Here is a 19,125-nt window from a genome sequence, read left to right as displayed (position 1 = left end):
CCCGGGACTTCCCTCCCCAGCAGAGGGTTGGTCTTTGTTGTTGCTGGTCGCCTGTCCTTTCCTGTCGTCCCCGCTGGTCTGCGATGGGTCACGGATTGAAATGTGGTGTTGCCTTCTCATTCATCGCCGTTTTCGCGGCGTATTGGTACCGGCAGCAGGTGGGCGACGAGCTGGACTCGCGGCTGGAGACCGTGCTGTCGTCGCTGCTGAAAGCCGAGAGGAAAGTGGATCTGAACCGGCGGCCCCGAGTGGCAGTAGGTGAGGAATCGAAGATCATCACACAAGATCTTCTGGCAATCGGTTCCCCAAATGCTGATTAAACAGGTTTAAAGCAAGCAAATCGACTGTCAGTTTAAACTTCACTGTTTTGCTTTTTCCGACGTCTGCGCAATGCTTTTCTTACCCTTGCTCAAATGTGGCATTTAAAAACCTCAAAGCTGATCGTCTCACAATTGCTTTTATCATCCTCCCCTAAGGTCTGGATTTCTACTATGCTGCTCCCTCCATCTCAGCTGTATCGTCTTGATGTTTCCTAAGAATTTAATTTTATACTAACAGTGAAATGTTAGCATTAAAATAGTAATTGCCAGGGTAAAAATGCAGTTTGCTAGAAGTATATAGCAGGCTCATTGTTTTTTCTGTAAAGAGAAAGGAGAAGTTGACGCAGCCTTTAGAACTCTTCTGTCAGTAGAAAGCTTTTTAGCTTTTTTCGATTCTTTCACCCCACCCCCACCCCCACTAGGGCTACCTGTACCTTGCTTGTCCTGCTTTCTACCCTTAATTAGCACATTCCTTAGATAATATCACCACCTTCGCCTCTCAAATATTTTGTTTATATTTTAGGAATCTTGCGCACACACAGACACTTCCTGGTTTCACTCGTTTTCCTTTTAGAGCATGGTTTTTATGTCGTGAATAATATTTCCCTTGCATTGCTCTAGATTAGCTGCAGGTTTTATAAGAACGCTGAGTAGCAGTACTAAAGACACTGAATTCTTAGCATTGGGGCATCTTTGTCCTTTTGTCTGTGACATCTCTTGGTTATCTCCACCTATCATTGACCCTTTATCCAGCTCTACTTGCCCCACCCCATCTTAAAACAGCTTATATTTCACCTCTTTTCTATTTTACTTAGTTCTGTTGAAGGGTCATTTGGACTCAAAACGTTTACTGTGCTCCTCTCCACAGATGCTGCCAGACCTGCTGAGTTTTTCCAGATATTTTTGCTTTTGTTTTGGATTTCTAGCATCTGCAGTTTTTTGCTTTTCACTTTTTGCATAGTGACGGAGGAAATGGGGCGACATAGTCGAATCACCAAGAGGAAATTAAGGGGCTGAATTATTGCAGTGCTTAAAAGCCGTATACTCAAATATTATTTTGTTTATATTTTAGGAATCTTGCGCGCACACAGATACTTCCTGGTTTCACTGGTTTTCCTCTTAGAGCATCGTTTTTATGTTGTGAATAATATTTGCATTGCTCTAGATTAGCTGCAGGTTTCATAAGAACACTGAGTAGCAATACTAAAGACACTGAATTCTTAGCATTGGGGCATCTCTTGGATCATTGGAAAGAGCCTGGATGTGCTTGGACTGGGTTTTAGATTCTAATAACTATATTTTGAGTCAATTTTAAGTGAGATCCCTGCAGAAAGAAGCTTTTGTAACTCTGGAACAGACCCAAAGAGCAATGTGTACAGTTCTAGAATAAGGGACATGTATTGTAAATAACTTGGTTGGGGTGCTTAATGCTTCCAAGTATTCTTTGAGCACTGTGCTTCATGGATGCAATTAATAAAGTACTGTACTGAGTGACCTGTCAAAGTAAAATAACTTTTTAACAATTAAACTGGCATATACAAAAAGTAGAATAATTTTGTAGTTGAAATGATAAGTTGGGTCTACTGTATAGCATTTTTGGGTGCTTCCCAGTTCTGTAGCTGTCCAAACAAACTGATGAACACTACATGCTTGTATTCTTGGGCATGCAAAAATGGATCCTGGGCATATATACAAGTTGAGTTCACCAGATCTAGATGGAGACCCCACCACCCTTAGAGTTTCCCTAATCTAACATCAAGAAGCACTGAGTGCAACCTAAGGGTTTGTAAGCACTACAAAAGAGTTTCAGCATTTGGAGTGGCTGGTAGAGGATCCTAGGAAAAGAGTCTGAAGTATGTGGGGGTTGCTGTGATCTGGTGGTTTTTGGGATGGGTACACTCATCTTGGGGCCTTGTCCTATTTAAAACTACTGGGCCCAACCTCCTCCTTTCCCAGATTCAGCTGTCTTCAGGCATCTCCATGTGCACTCCCTGTCATTGTCTGTCTTAGCATTCCTTCCTTATACCATTTAATCTTAAACATTTTCTTAAAGTTACTGGATGAGAAATAACAAGCTGCAGTTTGCAGTTTCTTGCCATGTGTTCCTGATTTGAGCCAGGAGTGGAGAAACAAAAGTTTTATCCAAAGGTGTGCTGTGTCTTTTATTCTTTCTTAGGAAGTGGGTGTTGGTGGCAAAGCCAGCATTTGTTGCCAATCCCTCATTTCTCTTGAACTGAGTGGCTTACTAGGCCATTTTGGAGGAGAATTAAGAGTCAACCATGTTGTGGGTCTGAAGTCTCACGGGCCTGACCAAGAAAAGACAACAGATTTCCTTCCCTAAAGGGCATAATGAACCAGATGGGATTTTCTGATAATGAGACTAGTTTCATGGTCACTTTCATTGAGACTAGCTTTCAATTCCAGACTTTATAAATTTAAATTTAATTAAATCAGCTGTCATGATGGGATTTTAACACCTGTCCCAGAGCATTAGCCCAGGCCTCTGGAATGCTAGTCCAGTGACATTTACCACCACACCACTATTTCCCCATGAGTGAGTTTGCTAAGCGAATGCAATCTCAATACATTTCCATAAGCTTTATTTAAGACAGTTTTTTAAAGCAAATTTTGTCATTCATTCCCCTCTGAATATTATCTCTATCTGTGTTCAGCTGTTCACATTCTTTTTGCATATTTGTTAAAGCAAAAGGGCACATAAGTGGTGAATTTCAAATACTCATAAATGGGAAAGATTATTATACTATAGGATTCAATTAACTCAAATGGTTTAAAGTGGCTCAATCAAATTCCCCCCAGGCTCTGCATGTGTAATTTTGAGTGTAAGGTAACTTAATGAACAATAACTCTCAGTTGTAGCCAAGAGAGAAGAGTTCCAGGCTCCCTGGATGTTGTAAACCTCTCTTGGGAAAATGACAGTATTGTGTGAAGATAAGTTTTTAATGATTTGTTTTAGGGCAAATTATTTCATTGTTGTATGTATTTCGAGTTATTTACGTAACCACAGAGTGTCTCTAGCTGTCACCTTGATTTCTGATTTTACGATGAAAGATTTTGCTTTTGCAATAGTAACTTGTTCAAAATTTGAATTAGTTGCTTTTCTGTGGGATTGTACCTAGTCTGATTCAGATTATCCAAAGTTGCTGCTTGTTTGTTTTTTCTTTCTATGGAAATACTAAATATCTAGGATGGCCAGATTAGCTTTTTTATTCAAGACTTTTATATAGATGGACTACATTGAAGATAGCATGGTTGCAAATTGTGAGTTGGAAAGCATAACTAGGTGAAGCATACAGGATCAGTTCTTGGCTTTTCTCAGTCATCTTTATGAAATTTATGGTTATTTATAGGGAGAATAATTAGGTTTGCCAATGAGGCAGTGGGATTAATTTGTCATCTATTGGGTTGTAATGTTTTAACCTGCTCTGCATTTAAAGTAATGCATCTTTGTGGTTGTGCCAACTTATAACGGAGTTCAGTTCTATTGATCATCCCAGGAGTACACTGCCTTAGAGGTAAATCTCTGTTTCAGCCCAGGACAGGTTTCACTGCTTTTCTGAATGTAAAGTAATTTGCATAACATTGTAAAACTGTCAATGCCTCACCATCTGGTTACTGCACATTCGGAATTGAACCTTTTTTTGATCTTTGTTTGATAGGATTCTATGTATTTAAAGAGTTGGTTATGAACGTAAATATACCTTTTAATAGACTGATAATGCAGTGACAAATGAATCATGATCTATGTACTATACTGCATCTGCTTAACAATATTTTCTTCCAACAGTATGGAAGTATTTGGATATTTAAAAATGCATTATTTGTCCTACTACTGATTAACAGTTTTCAGAATGTTGCATGTTTAAAGTACACTTTGCCACAGCACTGAAATTGTCCTGTTTACATTGTATATATATTTTTTCTTTCATGGGATGTGGGCAGTGCTGGCAATGCCAGCATTTGTTGTCCACTCCTAAGTGCTCTTGAACTGAATGGCTTGCTAGGCCATTTCAGCAGGCAGTTGAGAGTCAGCAACATTGTGGTCAGTCTGGAGTCACATATAGACCAGACCAGGTAAGGATGGCAGATTTCCTTCCCAAAAAGACATTAGTGAACCAGTTGGGTTTTTACAACAATCGATAATAGTTGTCATGGTTGCCATTACCGAGATGAGCTTTATATTCCAGATCTATTAATTGAATTTAAATTCCACCAGCTGCCATGATGGGATTTGAATCCACAGTTCCAAAGCATTAACCTGGGCCTCTGGATTACTAGTCCAGTGATATTACCACTATGCCACCGTCTCCGCCATAGTAATAGAAATAGTAATGATGAAACAGTGTGTTAGCTTGTAAAGCATTGAGCAAGAGGGAGGCCCTTTGGTCTGTTCAAAGGCCAATAATTGTGTTACCCTGCAGATTACATTCGATTGTGTAGGCAGATATATATTTAACAGTGCAAGAGCAAAATACTTTGAATACAGTACAGGACATCTGAAGTAAAAACAAGTGCCAGACCTGTTGACTATTGAATTTTCTGTTGTTATAATTTTACCAGTTCACTTGCTGTGTAGTAGTGACTGTAGTTATGTATTGTCTGTCTTTACTCCCCATTCTTGGAAACACAAACAGGAGTAAGGCAGGACTGGATAATTAAAGGTGCTTGCAATACCAACTCACATTTATTTAGCACCCTTTTAATGTGGCAGAACATCTAAAGGCACTTCACCGCATGGATTTATCAAACACAACTTTACACTTAGCAACAAAATTGTATAGTAGGACAGGTGACCAAAGGCTTTATCAAAGAAGTAGGTTTTAATGGTTGCTTTTAAGCAAGTGAGACGGAGCAGTTTATGGAGAGAATTCCAGGAGCTTGGGGCTTAGACAGCTGAAAGACACTGCTGCCAATGTTGGGTCAGATGCGCAACAAATAAGAATCAGAGGAACACAAATCTTGGAGGGCTGGAGGGGGTTACGTTTAAGGGATCAGAGGAATGTTCCAAATTTCCCAATCTTCCCCCTTCCATTTGACCTGGATTTCAGAATCAATAGCAACTTTCAAAAGGGAATAGTATTTAAAGGAAAAATTACAGACTTGTGAAGAAAGAACAGGGGAATGGGGCTACTTGGATGGCTTTTTGAAAGAGCCAGCAGACACCTGATGGGCAGAAAGGTCTCCTGTGCTGTATGGTTCTGTTTTCACACTCAATATTAAACATCAAAACTGGCATATGTAGTTATAATGGAAATCCGTACGGAAGCATTGGCCCATCAGTATGGTTCAGCAAGTGGCAATATAGCATTTTTCTGATTTCCAGCTTTCACTAGCCATAATTCTAACCTGTTTTGGTCCTGCTGCACCATCCACCTCTTGGTAAGATCATCTGAATATTGTTAAGGTCCCTCAGGCCTCTGGTCCCAGCTCAGACTGCTCATTATCATACCTCTATCAAGACACATTATTCCAGGTGTGGTCTCACCAAGGCCCTGTATAATTGCAGCAAGACATCCCTGCTCCTGTACTCGGAATCCTCTCGCTATGAAGGCCAACATACCATTTGCCTCCTTTACTGCCTGTTGCATGCTTACCTTCAGTAACTGGTGTATGAGGACACCCAGGTCTCATTGCACATTCCCTCCTCTCAATTTATAGACATTCAGATAATCTGCCTTCCTGTTTTTGGTACCAAAGTGGATAACCTCACATTTAACCACATTATACTGCATTTGCCTACTCACTCAGCTTGTCCAAATCACACTGAAGCATCTCTGCATCCTCCTCACACCCCAACAGCTCACCCTCCTACCCAGCTTTGTCATCTGCAAATTTGGAGATATTACATTTAGTTCCCTCACCTAAATCATTAATATAGATTGTGAATAGTTGGGGTCCCAGCACCGATCCCTGCGGTACCCCACTAGTCACTGCCTGCCATTTGAAAAAGACCTGTTTATTCCTACTCTTTGTTTCCTGTCTGCCAACCAGTTTTCTATCCATCTCAATACACTACCCCAATTTCATGCGCTTTAATTTTACACGCTAATCTCTTATGTGGGACTTTGTCGAAAGCCTTCAGAAAGTCCAAATAAACCACATCCACTGGCTCCCCATATCAACTCTATCAGTTACATTCTTGAAAAATTCCAGTAGATTTGTCAAGCATGATTTCCCTTTCGTAAATCCATGTTGACTCTGTCCGATTCTGCCACTGTTTTTGTGTCTCTTGAACTTCTAATTTTTTCTTTGCAAAAATATACTTAAAATATCTAAGAACATTACAAAACATTGCACTTTCTGTAATGACCATTTTGAAATGATATTCAGATTTTCTATATAAATCATGTTGTACTCAGGTGCTTCAATTCAATTGATACATGCAATATTTGTATACATTCAATATGAGTCATACAGCTTGAGGGTTCTATACTTTTTCCAGCCCCTTGGTGTACTATGGCTGAAAGGCCTTAGAGCAACAATTCCCCATTGTGCCTCAGTGGCAGCTGCCCCAAACTTTAGTGCATCCCTCAGCACGTGGTCCTGGACCTTGGAATATGCCAATCTGTAGCACTTGGTCATGGGCATCTCTTTGCACCGGAAGACCAGCTGGTTTTGTGTAGACTAAAGAGCTCATTTCTGAATATGCAGTGACCGGATGGTGAGGCATTGACTGTTTTACAATGTTACAATGTTTCAGAGTTGATGATCCTCCAGCTGCAGTTGATGTTTGTCTGTGTGTCCCCCTGGGAACAGCCGTAAGTAGAAAGTCCTGCATCACAGAACTGCTCAGGATGAGTCTCGACAAAAACCTTCTTTGCAAAGACCCATTCCAGAAGAAGGTGAACTATGGTCTCTTCCCCAACACAGTCACCTCAACGGCAATGTACAGTGGAGGTGAGACTCTGGGAATGTAGGAAGGATACTGCCTGATGAACTTGAACTTCTGCTTTCAGTCCCTGTCCAGGTTACGACTTCTGTTACGACAGGATGAGAAGAAGTAAGTTGGCTCCTCTTCTTTTCAGCATCCTGAGTTGGTCGCAACAATTTTTGTTTTAAATGTTTTCTCTGTAAATGCCTTTTCCAATCTAAATGTATTTTCCTTAATAAGGAGCCAATCAAACCAGGCTTTCTTGAGTCAAAGGTCAAGTTTATCAGTTACTTTAACATGAGTTAAAAATAATAAAGACATAACACCACACACATCTTTGAGGGCATAGATTGTATAACATTGTGGCTGTTTGAAGTTCGTTGGTTTCCTGTAGCAATCTGGAGCTGACTTTGTTAATGCCTGCACTTCATGAAGACACCCTTTTTAGCTTCAGTGAGAGAGATCCTGCTCTTTTCCAACAGTGTTTTAGATGACTCATGTTTCTTCTGCTTGTTCTTTCTCTTCTGCTTAGTAGAACTGTTTTACTTTAACTCCTGTCTGAATTCCATTCATTGTAAACCAATTAACCCCAGTTTTTTATCTTTGCATCTCAAACTTTTGGCACATTTTAATATATAAATCAACAGGAGATAGGGGTAATGTCATTCTCCATGGGGGTTTTGAATGTGAGTATCTGATCAAAGTCCAGCACTTCGTATCTTTTAATACCTTCCTTTCAAGAATGTCCCTGTTTGAAGTGGACCTTGGCACTCCTTAGATGTGAAATTCCATGTAGCAGTGCAGTGCAATTCATAGAAACTTTCCAGAAAATTAATCATGTTTACAGTATCAGTCATCAAGTGACTAGTGGTAGCCATTTTGTTCAGTTTGTTTTCAGGTCGTCTTTAAACAGTTCAATATGTCTGTAATTAGTTGCTGAAGTTCTAGGTAGCTCTGTCAGTTTCCTATCACCGTGACACTTCAGGCCTTTGTTCTTGCTATGTCATGATCCTGCCCAAGTAAGGGATTCTGGCCTTGTAACACTCTCTGCTGATGGATGTCAAAATTGGGGGAGTATCAAGTGGCACAGTGACTTGCACTCTTGCATCTGTGTCAGAAAGGTGTGGATTCAAGTCACACTTGAGCACAAAATCTAGGCTGTCACTCCAACACAATATTGAACAAGTGCTGCATTGATAGCACCTTTATGATGAGATGTGAAATTGAGGTTCTAACTGCCTTGTGGATGTAAAGATCCTATGGCATTTCTAAGAAGAATTTGGGAGTATTACATGTGTCCTGGGTAATATTTATCCCTCAATCAGCGCTTAAAATCCGATTTATCTTGTCATTATCACATTGCTGTGTGCAAATTAGCTGCTGTTTCCTACCTTACCGTAGTAACTACACTTTGTTTTGTTGAAAACATTAATTAGGGATTTCTTATTTTCCCCTTGCTGTAGGTTTTGGTGGCTGTCTTGACATTGTTGCAGATGGAGTTGCTTTGTTAAAGAAAGCTGGCATCAAACCAAGCAAGAATCCTGTCCATCATAATTTCATCACATCAGAGGAACAGTTGGCTGAAAGCTTTGCATACTTCTTTCCTCCTGGAGCTGCATCTGAGTAAGGCATTAGCATGAATGAGCCTTAGCATATTGAGCATTGATAACTTCAGTTGTTGGTGATGCTTTATGGCCTGTGGAAAGTGGAGAATGTGGTGACCACACAATTTCAGAGAGCGTTATAATCATATATGCGTTTAAAACCGTTTTTAAAGGAATTGCTGTTTTTGTTTTCTGAATCTGTTGGTATATCAGCAATTGTCATGCAAGTTTGGGTTTTAATTGTTTCTTTTTCTGGACCAAATCATCATTCAGCCAGATTATTACAAAAGTAATTGTAGTATTCAGCACCAATAGAATAGTCACTTAAATTATTTTTGTGAACTGCTGAGTTGGCATGCAGAGCACAGGGAATTCTTTGTTGCACTTGACTCTAAAATTTATGTGCCTTGAGGTGACATGGTTTGGCTGAGAAATAAAATACTTTTTCTTTTGTGCATTTATTTTGCTATAGCTAACCAAGAACATGTTTACACTGGTGCCATACTGTAAATGCATCCTTAACTGTTCATCATCCTAGCTTAAAGAAGTTACAAGGATGGCTGGTGTACACGGTGAAGAAATATTTACATTGGCACATTAATGTTCTTCAGAGTTTGGGTTAATATCCTGTTAGGGAGGTGTAGACTTCATGCTGCATCTAGCCGTGAATTGAGAATGCTGACAAGTGCCACTTGGTGCAAATAGTTTTTTAAAAAACTTTCTCTGCACTAGTATCTCCTTGATGAACACAGCATTTTCCCTAACCTCTTCATTTTCCATAAAAAGGTGACCTAAATATTAACTTTAGATAGGCATCATTCCATTTGTAACTAGAAAATTGATTATATAGCCTGAATAGTGGAAAAAATGATTTAATAAAAGCTATATTTGCTGAATTTTGATATTCTGGGTAGTCATTTGAGCCCTGGCGGTATTTTTTCCCTCCTGAGGTCTAAGTCCATTTACAACGTGTCCAGCATCAATACCTGAGATTAGCTAACTTGCTGTAGACCAGTGATTGATTGGGCCTCGACCCTCCTTATCTGTATATGTCAGTTCTGCATTGTGGAATACATTTTTCTAAAACTGTGAAATGCACCTAGGTTATATGTTTTCCATAAAGTTAAGGATGGAAAAGACTATAGCTCAAATTACTGGTCCCCAAAAATTAATTGTTCAATCGCTCAATCATTTAATGATCTTTCTAATTCTCATTAATTGTTCACACCAGCTGCCTTCCTGAGCAGTATTTTCCATATATTCATGACAATCTAATTATTTTGTTAAATTAAAACTGAATACACTTTCCTTCATCTTCTAAGCTTGAGCTTGTGCACCCTGATTACATAATTTGTGGGTGTATGTATATATTACACACACAATTGGGAGTCAATTGACCTTATTTTGAATAATGTCCTTGGAGCCTTTAATGTTTACTCATAGTTCAGATGTCTTTTTCAAGGTTTCTCTTTGGTTGCCTTTTCTGCATTACATCCATTGCCTTTTTTAGTATGGCAGTGAAAATCGGTCACATTACTCAAATGTATGGCTGTATGAGTTCTTTGTACACTTTTAGAATTTGCACTTTGTCCTCTCCCTATGCCTCTAGTGAACTTTGAATTTGTCCATGTGTCATTTCCTACTCATCAATACACCTTGCCAACTGATCCAAAACTGTTTTGTTTGGTTTTCCTGTTGCTGTCTGTAAATTTAAAGCTTTGTTCTATTTCCAGCTCCAATTACATGTGTGAACATACATGCTGATCCTCTGGCAAATCACTAGTGACTGCTTTTCATGTTAGTGCAGTTCCATTCATAACCAATCTTTTTTTTTCAAAAAAAACTTCCTTCTAATTGCACCTGTGGCCTAATTACTTCCTAAAGCAAGGCTTTTGATAACATGCTGCATCTAAATGTAACCCATCAGAATTTCCTCTGTTAACAACAAAACATATATTTATATAGCACCTTTTTTAAGGTAATAAAACGTCCTCAGGTGCTTCACAGGAGCATTTACAAAGCAAAATTTGACACTGAGCTATCCATGGTACTATTAAAGTAGATAGCCAAAACTTTGGTCAGAGGTAGATTTAAAGGAAGAATGAGAACAGAGATATAGGAAGGGAATTCCAGAGTTTAGGGCCGCTGAAGGCACGGCTGCCAATGGTGGAGCAATTAAAATTGGGGATGCCCAAGAAGCCAAAGTTAGATTACGTCTGATATCTTGGAGGGTTGTGGGGCTGGGCAGATTAGAGATAGGAATTGGGGGATAAACCAGGATGAGAATTTAAATGTTGAGAAACTGTTTGACCTGGAGTCTGTATATCAGGGAGCATTGGTGAATGGAATTTGGAGGAAGCGTTTGGATGACATCACGTTTAAAGAGGGTAGAATGTGGGAGACTGGCAAGGAATGAATAGGAATAGTCTAGTTTAGAGGTGACAAAGACATGGTGAGAGTTTCAGCAACAGATGAAGTGCAGCAAGGGCAGAGTTGGGTGATGTTAGGGAGGTTGAAATAGGCGTTCAGTGTTAATGTGGATATGTGGGATTTTGTTGGTAGCTCGGGAATGAAGTTTGTAGCAGGAACCAAAGACAATGGCTTTAGTCTTTCCAATGTTTAGGCAGAGGAAATTTATACTCATCCAATACTGGATGTCGCACAAGCAGTCTGATGATAACAGCAGTTTAGAAGTGGTGGTGAGGTAGAGCTGGCATTAGCATACATGTGAAAATTAACACTTTTGGATGATGTTACCAAGGGGAAGCTTGTAAATGGGAAGAATTGAATTTATTTAAGGCCTTTCACAACTGCTGGATGTGGGCCCTTAGCTTCTTCCTTGAACAGAGGCCCGAACAATCCCCATCCACCACTACTCTCCTCCATCTGGCTGAACTTGTTCTCACACTGAACAATTTCTCCTTTAACTCCTCTCACTTCCTCCAAATAAAAGGTGTGGCTATGGGTACCCGCATGGGCCCCAGCTATGCCTGTCTCTTTATGGGGTATGTGGAACGTTCCTTGTTCCAGTCCGACTCCGGCCCCCTCCCACAACTCTCTCTCCGGTACATCGATGATTACTTCGGTGCTGCTTCATGCTCTCGTTGGGACCTGGAAAAATTTATTAATTTTGCTTCCAATCTCCACCCCTCCATCATTTTCACATGGTCCATCTCTGACACTTCTCTTCCCTTCCTTGACCTCTCTGTCTCAATTTCTGATGATAGACTGTCCACCAATATCCATTACAAGCCTACCGACTCCCACAGCTACCTCGACTACAGCTCCTCACACCCTGCTTCCTGTAAGGACTTCATCCCATTCTCTCAGTTCCTTTGCCTCCGTCGCATCTGTTCTGATGACGCTACCTTCAAAAACAGCTCCTCTGACATGTCCTCCTTCTTTCTTAACCGAGGTTTTCCACCCACGGTTGTTGACAGGGCCCTCAACCGTGTCCGGCCCATCTCCCGCGCATCCTCCCTCACGCCTTCTCCTCCGTCCCAGAAACATGATAGGGTCCCCCTTGTCCTCACTTATCACCCCACCAGCCTGCGCATTCAAAGGATCATCCTCCGCCATTTCCGCCAACTCCAGCATGATGTCACCACCAAACACATCTTCCCTTCACCCCCCCTGGCGGCATTCCGTAGGGATCGTTCCCTCCGGGACACCCTGGTCCACTCCTCCATCACCCCCTACTCCTCAACCCCCACCTATGGCACCTCCCCATGCCCACGCAGAAGATGCAACACCTGCCCCTTCACTTCCTCTCTCCTCACTGTCCAAGGGACCAAACACTCCTTTCAAGTGAAGCAGCATTTCACTTGCATTTCCCCTAACTTAGTCTACTGCATTCGTTGCTCCCAATGCGGTCTCCTCTACATTGGAGAGACCAAACACAAACTGGGCGACCGCTTTGCAGAACACCTGCGGTCTGTCCGCAAGAAAGACCCAAACCTCCCTGTCGCTTGCCATTTTAACACTCCACCCTGCTCTCTTGCCCACATGTCTGTCCTTGGCTTGCTGCATTGTTCCAGTGAAGCCCAACGCAAACTGGAGGAACAGCACCTCATCTTCCGACTAGGCACTTTACAGCCTTCCGGGCTGAATATTGAATTCAACAACTTTAGATCTTAAACTCCCCCTCCCCCCATCCCCACCCCGTTTCTTCCCCCTCCCTTTTGTTGTTTTTTTTCAATAATTTATATAGATTCTTCTTTTCCCACCTATTTCCATTATTTTTAAATCTGCAACTAATACCTTGTTAGTCTTTCCACCCCACCCCAACTAGAGCTGTACCTTGAGTATCCTGCCATCCATTCTTAATTAGCACTTTTCTTAGATAATATCACCACCTTCAACACCTCTTTGATCCTTTTGTCTGTGACATCTTTTGATTATCTGCTCCTATCACTGCTTGCTTGTGCTCACAACCACCCCACCCTCAACTTCTCTCTCCCCCCGCCTCCCACCTTAAACCAGCTTATATTTCACCCCTCTCCTAACTATACTTCAGTTCTGTTGAAGGGTCATGTTGGACTCGAAACGTCAACTCTTTTCTTCTCCACCGATGCTGCCAGACCTGCTGAGTTTTTCCAGGTAATTCTGTTTTTGTGCTGGATGTCTGTTTGTTTTTCACCCAATGAAGTACTTTGAAATGTAGTCATGGTTGTAATGGAGTAAATACAGTAGCCAATTTGCAGACAGTAAACTCCCACAAACATCAATGTGATGATGACCAGGTAATCTGTTTTTTGCGATGTTGAATGTTGGCTAGGATCTCAAGGGAAAACTTCACTTCAAAATTGTGCCATGGGATCTTTTACATCCATCTGAAAAGGCAAGCAGGGCCTCAATTTAATGTTTCATCCAAAAGACAGCCCCTCCAGCAATGTAGCACTCCCTCAGTATTGCAGTGTTAGCCTTGATTTTTGTGCACATTGGACTTGAACCTGGAGCCTTCTGACTCAGATGGGTGTATTGCCAACCAAGCTACAGCTGGCACTGAAATGGGGAAGCATGGCTAGGTCCTTGGGGGGCCACCAGAGGTAACAAAATGAGAGTGGGATGAGAAGCCATTGCAAGTGAATCTATGTTTACAGACAAGAATGGAACCAAGAAAAGTGCAGGTCCACTCATTGGGATTGACAGTGGAAAGGTGTTGAAGGAAGATGGTGTGGCTGACTTGTCGAACGTTGCATACAAATTGAGAAGGACAAGGAGGGATAGTTTACCTTTGTCACAGTTAATTAGGACATCATTTGTGACTTTGAACCAGAACTGCTCTGATCAGTGGTGGGGTGGCAACCCTGATGGGAGGGATTCAAATGTGGGGTTCTGGAAAAGAAGGGCATGGATTTGGGAGGTGACAACATAATCAAAGACTATGGAGAGGAAAGCAGGTTGGACATGGGGAGTAAAGTGCAAGGAAGGTGAAGCCAATGGAAGCCTTTTTCAGGGGAGGGGTGATGATGGCTGATTTATAGGAGAGAAGGGCAGTACTTGATGAGAATTGGATAAGGACCAGGAAATAAAGTTGGGTGGTCAGCAGATTAGTAGGAATAGTGTCAAATAAGCTCAGAGGACATGAAGGGAGATGGGAGAGAAACTAGAAAAAAATGTGAATTCAGTGCTAGGGCAATGAGGAACTTTTGAGAAAGTTTGGCCCAATGGGCTGGTGGAATGGAGGGAAGTGGCAGAGGCATCTGATTGGCCTCAGTCTTAGTGACAAAAGTTAGAGCTTATGTTGTTGCACTTATTGTTGGATTATGGTGGAGAAGAGAGTTTAAAGAAAATTCTTTGTAGTAGAGAAAAGAAGCCAAGAGGTTATCACTAGATTTCAGGATAATCTGGGAATAGTGAGCAAATGAGAGCAGGACCTCGCAGTACTGCCAGATCTGGCAGTGTATGGTTAAACCAATTGCCTGACATCTCCATTCAAGTCAGTGTTAGTAGGACATGAGGGAGTGGTCAGGAGAGCCATACTGGGCAAACTGCCAAGCTGAGAGAATAATGGTTTTGTTGGGGATTAGGGCATCAAAGGTGTAGGTAAGATTGCACTTGGCTCTCCATCTACTGATTTTTTGCCAAAAGCTAATCAATTGGGATTTTGAAAGTGTAGTTTCCAGTTGGATGTAGTTTATTTCTCCCAAGGGTGGACACAGAAGGAGGTAGTTTGTAAGGGGGAAATGTGGATGGAGAGTGATACAAGGAAATGATTAGGAAAGATCTAATCTGTGATTCGATGTGATGGAAGTAGCGAGGTCAAGGGGGTGGCTGAGAGTGAGTTGGAGTTAACATGGCAGAGATTAAGGCAGGATAAAAGGGAAGTGCAGTCAGAGGAGGGAGAGAATGTGCATGTTAAGTTGAGATGGAGGTTGAAGTCGGAGGATGAGAAGCTGTTTGGTGAAGAGGTTGAGGGGTGAAAGCAATAAAGATGAGAGAATTTTTATCGCACTTTGGGTGTTGGAGAACAAAGATTTTAAATGTGTTGGGAGGGGTAGAACAAGGTGAAATCTTCAAAGAAGGGAAAAGTACCATTGGAGTTGGGTAAGGCCAAGGTGTGATTTGGTGATAAAAGCCGTATTGTTGTCATGACAGTTTAGGCTGAGGAAGTGGTGATAGGTATAGTCAGGCAGAAAGACTTTATTTAGGGGCAAGGCCTTCTGTCAAGGCTATGATGCAGGTGCAATGATCCACAGTAAGTTCATGGATGGCAAGGGCCTTGTTTATAATTGAACAGACATTCTTGGAGATGTAGAAAGAGTGGTGAGATCCCCTGGCAGATTTGACAGGGTCAACAATGGGAAGGGTGAATTGTGTGGGAAAGAAATTGGCAAGATTAATTCCAGAGTACAAGCTGGATGGTAATTTTGATTAGATAGCAGAATGGGCAGTTGGAGTTGCTGCTTCAAAATAAGACCATTCTAAGAGCCTAGAGGAACCCATTGGAGGATGCCAAGGGAGGAACAGAAGTAAGTTATAGGTTTATCTAAGATGCCATCCTGCTTTTAATGGCAGCGGGAGAGCTGGAAGTCTGAGTACCATTGGGAATTGGAATAGTACGCTACCTGAAGGGGAGAAGTGAAAAGGGACATGGCAATTGAAGGAAAGGATCTAGGAGGAGTAATGGAGTTTTAAAAAAAAAACTGGAAATAGAAGTGATGGAGTTGTCTGGAGTGGTAGTCACAATGCGTCAGCAAATGGATATGGAAACTCAAGCCATATAGACTTGGTTATGTAATAATTATTGGGGTACATTTAAAAAAAAAACCTGATAATAAATGAGACAATATTAGGGGGGTCCAGAGGTCCAATACTACAGGATTTTGGTGAGACTGCATCTGGAGTGGTGTGTACAGTTTTGGTCTCCACATTTTAAGAAGGATATACTGGCATTGCAGGCAGTACAGTGAAGGTTCATTAAATTGATCCCTGGGATGAGGGGGCTGGCCTATGATGAGCGGCTGAGCAAATTGGGCTTGTATTCTCTGGAGTTTAGAAGAATGAGAGGTGATCTAATTGAAATTACAAAATTCTGAGGAGTCTTGCTAGGGTGGAAGCTGAGAGATTGTTTTCGTTGGTTGGGCAATCTAAAACACGGGCATTGAGAATCAAGGGATATGGAGAGTGGGTGGAAAATGTTTTTTTATTCGTTCATGGGATGCAGGCATCACTGGCTTGGTCAGCATTTATTGCCCTTGAGAAGATGGTGGTGAGTTGCCTTCTTGAACCTCTGCAGTCCCCATGGTGTAGGTATACCCATAGTGCTGTTAGGAAGGGAGTTCCAGGATCTTGACCCAGTGACTGAAGGAATGGCAATATATTTCCAAGTCAGGATGGTGAGTGGCTTGGAGGGGAACTTCCAGGTGGTGGTGTTCCCATATGTCTGCTGCTCTTGTCCTTCTAGATGGTAGTGGTCATGGGTTTGGTTGGTGCTGTCGAAGAAGGCTTGGTGAGTTCCTGCAGTGCATCTTGTAGATGGTACACACTGCTGCCACCGTGCACTGGTGGTGTAGGGAGTGATTGTTTGTGGATGGGCTGCAGTCGTCATTTGGAGATGGATTTAACAAGTGACATCAGAGTTATTTGAGGGTAGGGTATCAGGAAATACAGAAGTTTAATTTTGTGTGTGGATATGAAGATCCAGGGGTTTTATAGAATTGGTTGCAGGGCAGAAAGGTGATGAAGTTGGAGGTCACCCATACAATGTAGTGGTGCTCGGGGTTTGTACTTTGACCCAAGTCAGGAACAGACTGAAGCCAAAATAAAACAGTATAACCAGTGGCCAAACACTGGCACAGCAAGAGATAGAAGTCACAGTATTGGGAGGGTTGTAGACTGATTTTTGGTATCTGCTACTGTCAGGCTCCCTTGCATGAAATCTGTTCAGACTTGATGACTTGCCTTATTTTAACTTAACCCATCAGCCTTAACTGAAATTTATATTTCTTCTGCTATTTCTTCCATACTTTAAGAAAATTCAGATGGGTTCTTAAGCTTTATAAATAAAGACGTAGAGCTGAAAGCTAAAGATGGAATGCTATAGCAGTGCGTAGGTGGTAGTTTTGAGTAATATTTTGTGCATCTTCCTTATTGTACCATATCCCATTCAAGCATTGTCTGTGTTCACTGACCTATATTGGTTCCTGATTAAGCAATACCTTGGTTTTAAAATTCTCACCCTTGTTTTGAAACCCCTCCATGGCCTCACCCCTTTCTATCTCTAATCTCTTCTGGCCCTATAACCCTCCAACATCTGCACTCTTACGACACTGACCTCTTGTGCATTTTCAATTTTAATTGTTTTACCATTGGTGGTCATGGCTTTTAGCTGCTGAGGTCCTAAGCTCTTGAATTCCCTCTTTAAACTTCTCTACCTCTTTCCATTGTCCAATCATTTGGACAATTTGATATAGCCTCTGTGGTTTTATAATGTTCAGAATTCACAGAATCACAGAATTGACACAGAAGGAGGCCATTCAGCCCATTGTGTCTGCACCGGCTCTCCAAATGAGCATTATAACTTAGTGCCATTCCCTTGCCTTTTCCCCATAGCCCTGAACATTGTTTCTATTTACATAATCATCTGATGCCCTCTTCAATGCCTCGATTGAACCCGCCTCTACCACACTCCCAGGCAGTGCATTCCAGAGTCGAACCACTCCTTGTGTGGAAAAGCTTTTTTTCAATATCACATTTGCTTGTTTTGCAAATCACTTCAAATCTGTGCCCTCTCGTTCTCGATCCTTTTATGAGCCATAACAGTTTCTCCCTAGCTACTCTATCAGCCTCCTCATGATTTTTTTTATTCATTCACAGGAGGTGGGCTTTGCGGCTGGGCCAGGATTTATTGCCCATCCCTAGTTGCCTTTGAGAAGGTGGTGGTGAGCTGCCTTCTTGAACCGCTGCAGTCCATGTGGTGTAGGTACACCCACAGTGCTATTAGGAAAGGAGTTCCAGGATTTTGACCCAGAAACAGTGAAGGAGAGGCAATATATTTCCAAGTCAGATTGGTCAGTGACTTGGAGGGGAACTTTCAAGTGGTGGTGTTCCCATCTATCTGCTTCCCTTGTTCTTCGAGATGGTAGTGGTCATGAGTTTGGAAGGTGCTGTTGAAGGAGCCTTGGTGAATTTCTGGATTCACCTGAATGGTGATGCAGTGCATCTTGTAGATGGTACACACTGCTGCTCTTATGTGTTGGTGGTGGAGGGAGTGAATGTTTGCGGATGTGGGGCCAATCAAGCGGACTGCTTTGTCCTGGATGGTGTCAAGCTTCCTGAGTGTTGTGGGAGCTGCACTCATCCAGGCAAGTGGGGAGTATTCCGTCACACTCCTGACTTAGTCCTTGTAGATGGTGGACAGGCTTTGGGGAGTCAGGAGGTGAGTTAATTTTCACATGATTCCCAGCCTCCGACCTGCTCTTGAAGGCACAGTATTTATATGGCTAGTCCAGTTCAGTTTCTAGTCAATGGTAACCTCCAGGATGTTCATAGTGTGGGGGATTCGGTGATGGTAATGCCGCTGAACATCAAGGCACGATGGTTAGATTCTGTCTTGTTAAAGGTGCTGTATAAATCAAGGTGATTGGTGTTTTTTTTTTGTCTAAGTATGCTAGTACCAAGGAAAGGGTTCTTCAGGTGATATTTGCTTTCATGATATGAGATATGTATGGCTTTTGTTATGGGAAGAGATGAGAGAAACTGGGGCTCTTTTCATTAAAACAAGAAAAAAAACTGAAGATTTGATGGAGGCAATCAAAATTGTGAATGCTTTTTGAACTGGGGTAGCACTATTTCCACAGTTTGAGCT

The 19,125-nt window shown here is 41.8% G+C and overlaps 1 protein-coding gene across 3 annotated transcripts in view; it reads left to right on the top strand.

Moving 5' to 3' along the window:
• The first annotated feature begins 11 nt into the window (after positions 1-11).
• Positions 12-19,125, top strand: part of adpgk2 (ADP-dependent glucokinase 2) — a 37,517-nt gene continuing 18,403 nt past the window's right edge. Inside the window, exons 1-2 of one of the 3 annotated variants that reach the window (XM_078557284.1) lie at positions 12-258; positions 8,673-8,832. In XM_078557284.1, coding sequence (XP_078413410.1) covers positions 84-258; positions 8,673-8,832 — 335 coding nt within the window. In that variant the 5' untranslated portion in view covers positions 12-83. Of the gene's footprint in view, positions 259-7,038; positions 7,339-8,672; positions 8,833-19,125 lie in introns of those variants that run through there. The other 2 variants (XM_078557285.1, XM_078557286.1) reach the window with 2 other exon arrangements.

Source organism: Cetorhinus maximus, chromosome 14 (genome assembly GCF_964194155.1).
Source record: "Cetorhinus maximus chromosome 14, sCetMax3.hap1.1, whole genome shotgun sequence".
Lineage (NCBI taxonomy): Eukaryota > Metazoa > Chordata > Chondrichthyes > Lamniformes > Cetorhinidae > Cetorhinus > Cetorhinus maximus.
This window is presented reverse-complemented; position numbering and strand designations above follow the sequence as displayed.